Source organism: Procambarus clarkii, chromosome 9, assembly GCF_040958095.1.
Source record: "Procambarus clarkii isolate CNS0578487 chromosome 9, FALCON_Pclarkii_2.0, whole genome shotgun sequence".
NCBI classification, from domain to species: Eukaryota; Metazoa; Arthropoda; class Malacostraca; order Decapoda; family Cambaridae; genus Procambarus; species Procambarus clarkii.
In genome coordinates this window covers 37,904,919-37,911,448 of record NC_091158.1, presented here as the reverse complement: position 1 = coordinate 37,911,448, position 6,530 = coordinate 37,904,919, and the positions used below count along the sequence as shown (strand labels likewise).

General features: G+C 42.7%; 1 protein-coding gene across 1 annotated transcript; it reads left to right on the top strand.

Moving 5' to 3' along the window:
* Positions 1 to 2,867: 2,867 nt before the first annotated feature.
* LOC138362880 (nematocyst expressed protein 3-like) lies at positions 2,868 to 3,584 on the top strand. The gene has a single exon (XM_069321455.1). It carries the CDS (start codon positions 2,868 to 2,870, stop codon positions 3,582 to 3,584), a length of 717 nt encoding a protein of 238 aa, XP_069177556.1.
* The last annotated feature ends 2,946 nt before the right edge of the window (positions 3,585 to 6,530 follow it).

Sequence of the window (6,530 nt, the reverse complement as noted above, 5' to 3'; positions counted from 1 at the left end):
CTAATACCTAAATTTCCACAGTATGCTAACATATAACAATAATAGTTTATATTTGAGAAAATTCCTATTTTGAATGAACAGCATGTTAAAATTGACGAATGCATCTTTGGGGTCTACCACTGGATGGAATGGACTTGGTCTGTGGAAAGGTTGATTCATAAGCTCAGTGGGGAGGTGGCAGATACCACCAACTAGAATATCTGAGGAGGGTTTCCAGGCAACACTAATTCATATATGTTTTTGTGTTTACATTTCTTGTTAGGAAAGTATTATTCAGGTTTTGGATGACTGCAGAACTCTGTACACCTACTGAGAGGCAAAAGTGCAAGACAACGAGCAAGGAAATATACCACACACCTTAATTAAGGACCACCAGGGAGCCATATCCATTTCAGTGGTGGATAAAATCAAACTGGACTGCCGTGACTCATTTATTTATGACATGTAGTGCATGTGAGAGCGTGTATGTCCCATGGAATGATTGAAGGTGACAGTCTTTGGTGTATTCTTTTAGGCATCAATATCAAGCTGCAGTCGGACACCCAGTTAAGGCCATTGTGACTGTTAGGCAAAGTGCCAGAAGTGTTGGTTGAGGATAGTCGGAAGATGTGGTAGAGGCAGAGTGACGTGTTGATGGTCATCATTATTAGTATTATATTTCGGTGTACTGTTGTAATCTTGTGAACTCTTATATTGAATGTCTTTAAGGATAACCACCTTCCAAGAGTGTAGAAATACCGAGAACATTGTTATTATGTATGTATTAACAATACATTTTGTTCTTGTAGCTACTGAATATATACGTACTTGAACTTATTAACTTATCCATCCATGATCACTATATTTAGGGAGTGGAAGCTGCAGCCCTGAGTTAACTCTGAAGACATATTGGTAATGGATATTTTCAGTGAGAGCTGCTCTAATTGCAGGGAAGATGTTTATATAAATTAGTTCATTTACCACTATTCTGGTGATAAGATTCAGGTAGAGAGTCGAAGGGTAACATTGATGTACCATCCACATTTCGTTTTATTATATTTATGAATATTAGATGTTACAGTTCTTTTAGATTAAGATGATTCACTCCTTGCCTCTGCGGATCTGATAATTCTTGAGAGAAAATTCAGATTTCTGGCTAGTTACATTAATTTTAACATAAAGTCGAGTTGGGAAATAATAAATTGAGAGTGGGTGGTGGGTCACCTGAGAGAATATAACTGAGAGAGGACTACCTTACGGGTTATGCAGTAGGTGTGGTATATGCCAACAGGTTCTTGTTGATGTTAATTCAACATGGCCCCATCCTACAAAACATTAAACGTGGTTAGGTGACTTATTATTGTGCCATTGGCATCACAGAGGTGTCAGTTGGGGGTATTGCTTTTGTGTTTCTTTTTATTATTTTCTGGGGAGGGGGACCGGTGGAGACAAAGGTGTCTGGACCCCCATAAGTTGAAAGAGACTTGTGTGATAATATATCAATTTGGTTGATGAAGGATATCCGCAGTGATCATCTTGTTAATCTGACAATGATAACAAAATGTTGCTCTTTTCTCAAGTCAGTATGGTTAGATGCTAACTAGTGAAGCAAGATACCATAAATCATAATAATATTTGTCAGGCGTAACCTTGTGTTGTTCATGCCTTAAGCTTGCATGGTAAGATAACGAATGGTGGTGTCCAGAGTATTTGTGAAGGTCATTGTTAACTGATGACTACAACAATGTTCCTCATTCCTCCATCAGCCATTCTCAAATATCATCAGTTACATACCAGTTATGGTTATATTGGTTGTATGGTGATGGCAACAATGTTTATCTTGCCTCGAGCTAGTATTGCCAGCATTTTATTGCCAAGGTTTATGGTGTACGATGCTTATAAAGGTTATATTGGTTTACTGACGATGGCAAGACTGGAGCTATCGGTTCACCCTTGTAAAGTCAGCTATTGTTGGTTGGTCAGCTCTTGCTACGTCCTGCATAATGCTCTTCTTATGTATATAATAATAATAATAATAATGCTAATATTTAAAATAATAATAATAATAATAATAATGTTAATATTTAAAATACTAATAACAATATTTATTAGGGGAAAAGCACATACATACAAAATAGTATACGAGAAGAATGTTGGATCTCTAGGTAGGACAAGTATATACTATGCCTCAAGCCACTAATACACTCAGTGTTTCGGGCATGACAATAGCACCACTGTCGCTCTCGTCACAAGTTTTTTTTTTTTTTTTTTTTACATGCGAATACAATACAATAAATACAATAAAATAATAAACCAATAACAAAATATCAGACAACAACAAAAATACAGAAGCACAAAGCAAATTGATACAAAGTAACACAAATACACTAAATACCGGCCTGAAGGGCTGACAACAAAAACACAACAATGAGCATAAACACAATGAAACACAACAACACCAGACAGAAGGGTAACGGAAGTATAATAAATACAACAAAACAACGGTCATGAAAAACACAACACCGGCCTGAAGGGCGCACAATAGGTACAACACATTGCAATAAACCACAGGTCACAGCAAGCACACAGACTACTCACAGTGCTCATACTTATCCGGCCACTCCGCCGCCGGGAATCGAACACAATACACCTCCCACAGTAACATGACGTCATCCGGAACAGGTTCATTAATAACAGTACGAGGATCAGGCATCAACTCGGGCACACCAACAACAAAACACTGAGCCCGCTGTACCCAGATGGAAGAAGGGCACCACGGAACAGGATGCACGCGGTCAACAATGTCAAACCGCAAAGGATGCTGAGCATCATGCGCCACGCCGGAGGCCAAGACGAGAGGGAGGGGCACCTTCCCACGAGGCCGGGCAATGGGCAGCGCACTTGGAGCCTCCTCGGCTGCCTCACAGGGCCCCGTGTCAACCACCGGACATTGCACCTGCATGGACCCCCCATGCTTAGCATCCTTCTTCAGTACCAGCTTGAGGCCTCGGCTCGCACCAGAACTCTCACCATCCAGGTCTGTAGGAGCGACCACCCCCTACTGCGGAGAACCTTCTGCAGGAGAAAGAACAGGAGGTAAATCATACGTACAACCATTGTCAACAGCAGACACATGGACGTCAGCAACCACATGGACGTCAGCAACCACCAGCGACGTAGAACGCGAAGCACCCGGAACCGCCACATCATCGCCCGAAGCTCCACCTGCGCCGAAGTCCTCCACATCAGCCGAAGCAGTTGAAGAACGCTTGTGCACCGGCCGCACATCCTCACTGCCGGAAGCGGACCCAGAACTACGGGCCTCCCAAACCGTGCGAACCGACGCCCGTCACAGTACGGCAGCAGCCTCAACCACATGGGGAACCGGGCCGCACACTACAGGATGCTCCGCAGCACCCCCAGCACCCAGCACAGCTGTAACACCTGGCGAGGGCTCAGGGCCAGTCGCAGCAGCAGGAGACGAGGAAGATGTAGACGACTCGCAGAGACCATCTGGAAGACCCTCGGGAGCAACTGGCACAGCGACAGGAGCCACCGGAACACCCGGAGGGGGGGACAACAACCACCAAGGGCACGTCGGGTGACGCAGGGGGTGCCGCATCAGCAGCGAACGGGACCTGCCCCTCTTCATCTCCGGAATCCACGCCCTGAGGGAGCGGCGGGAAATCCTCTTCTCGGAACAAGTTAACAGGTGCAGCAGGGGCCTCAGAGCACCCGGCAGCCTGATGCCCTAACTGGCCACACCGGAAACAGGTACGGGGCTGCCGGGCATAATACACCCGAACGTAGTAACCCAGCAGCCGGACAGAAGATGGGATATCCGACCGCAGGCGCATACCTAAGCGAGTATCGAGTTCACCCGCACACTGATGACGGCACCATACCTCCCGAAGAAGCGCCGGAGAAGGTCTTCAGGGAACTCCAAGGGCGCACCATGTGCAATGACATAAGTCAGGGCACCAATGAGGTCCGAGACCGCAACAGAGCCGGCGCCATCCGGCAACTGCAACGAACGCCCTTCGTACCAACGGAGGAAGTCCCGATACTCCTCCCTCACGAACTTGACAATCACCCGGTGGGCCGTAACAAGCTCAAGTCCGTAGACAGCCTCCAGTGGGACACGAAGCATGTCGCATATCACCAACTCAACGGCTGGATAACCAGCCTTACACGAGAACTCCAGTCCCACGGAATTCACACGTAGAACAGGAGGAATTGGAAGGCCCCCCATGTCAGAACTGCCACGTCAGCACGCAGCCAGGCAGGCAACAACCGAAGAATGTTGGATCTCTAGGTATGACAAGTATATACTATGCCTCAAGCCACTAATACACTCGGTGTTTCGGGCATGACAATAGCACCACTGTCGCTCTCGTCACAAGTAATAAATTGTCAAATAAGAACTGGTTGGATGTCGGATATTTTAATGGTCTATTCTTAAAAAAATTATCACTATCTTCCTCTTTTAAATTTAGGGTGAAAACAGTTTTACAAAATATTTAGAGTCGGAACACGTTACTAGTATATAAAAAAAAAAACTAGAACAGCTTATTTGAATAATTTACAGAAAGTATTGGAATAGTGATGGTTTATGTATAATACCAATTGTAGTCTCTGTTGACAGGCTGGACAGACCTTCACTGGGCAGTCGCACGTGGTCACGACAGCACTGTGAAAGTCCTCCTCGACGCTGGAGCAGACGTCAACGCTAAAGACGTTACTGGTAAGACGTAATGGTAAAAGTTACACATATGCATTCCAAAATTATATAGCAATGCAACATAGAACACTGCACGTATCATGTGACAAAATTCAATATTTATATTTTACAATTAGTACCATTAGAGATAATGTCTGCTAGTCTGTTGAAAGTCAGAGATCACACAGATGGGGCTAGCCTTACCCAAATTGTAAGAGGGAATGGTCTGGGGAACGGGATGAACATAGGCTGGTCGGTGTCACCAAAATTTAAAAGGAAATAACGTGCCAGTGCCCCATTCACACCCCCATGATGATTTTTGGCACTGTCAGCTAATTATGCAGCTAAATATTTTCAAAACTAATTTTTCTAATAATTATTTTCATATGGTAATATACAGCATTCTTCACTGATCTCAGGAAAATTAACTGAAACTTTTTGCGGTCAAGAATTTTCCCGAACTCCCATAAAACAGACGATCTTTACACAATATCAAAGGTTTCGAGCAACGGCTTTCTAACAGACTAAGGGGGATCTATTAGTTTTTTAGTATTTCACAACAGCGCTCCTCTTACTGCTGACCACCCACTCAAAGACAATTACACTTTTTATAGGAGAAAGAGATAGACAGACAGAGAAAGAAAGATAAAAAACAGAGACAAACAGAAACTCTGACTCACAGCTAGAGATAGACAGGCAGAAACAGACTCTCTCTGCCTGTCCTCTGTCTATGACACAGAAAAAAAAAGAGAGGGGCAGAAACAAAGTCAGAAACAGAGATATAGACAATAGAGAGATGGACGGATATAGGTGGATGGGTAAATGGATAAGAGGATGAATAAATGCATTGATAGATAAATGGATAGAGAGATAAGTAGATGGATGATGGGATAAATGCATAGATAGGTAGATGGATGGATAGACGAAAAGATAGATGAACAGATAGATAAGTTGGAAAAAATAAGTTATTTTTAGAAATATTTTTATACTTATTATATACTTACTTATTTTATATAAGAAATAAGTTTGTAAAGCAGTTGGATGGGAAGGAAGATGATTAGGTGCATATTTAGATAGATGACTAGATATATAAATATATGGATAAATAGATTATTAGATAGGTGGATAGAAAGCTAGATGGATAGATATATAGAAAGCTAGATGGATGTATAGATTGAATGATAGATGGCTGCAAAAAGGATGGATTTAAAGATATATTTTGATATATATGGATTGATGGACAAAAAGATTTAATGAGGGATTGATAGATAGACATATAGATAAATGGATAGATACGTGAATAGATGAATGGATGGAAGGATGGATAGATTGATGGACAGATAAATAGACGGATTCATACATCGATAACAAGATGATTTCATGGATGGTAAGATGGGGAGATGATCGATAAATGAATGGGTTGATTTTTAAGTATATAGATGGATTGATAGTTGGTAAGATTGGTGGATAGATTGACAAACATATAAATGTAGAGAAAGATGGATAGCTAGACAGAGACAAATGGATGGATTGATAGATGAATTGATAAACAAATAGAGATAAATAGCGGGATATAGAGATTGACAGATGAGAGTCACACACAGACAGACCCGGGCAACGCCGGGTTATCCCTCTATTACATGCTACAGCAGAAAACCTTCGACTGTTAATATTTGGAGGCCACCCGGTTAGGGCTAGATTCAGGCAATTTGGCAGAGGGGATGGTCTGGGGAACGGGATGAACATAGGCTAGTTGAGGTCTCAAGACTTAAACAGAAACAGTGTGCCAGTGCCACATTCAGACTCTTCCACGACGATTTTTGGCCGTGTC

What these genes read in the sequence shown, in the direction of transcription:
- LOC138362880 (XM_069321455.1), top strand. Translation starts at nt 2,868, where the DNA reads ATGGGCAGCGCACTTGGAGCCTCCTCGGCTGCCTCACAGGGCCCCGTG.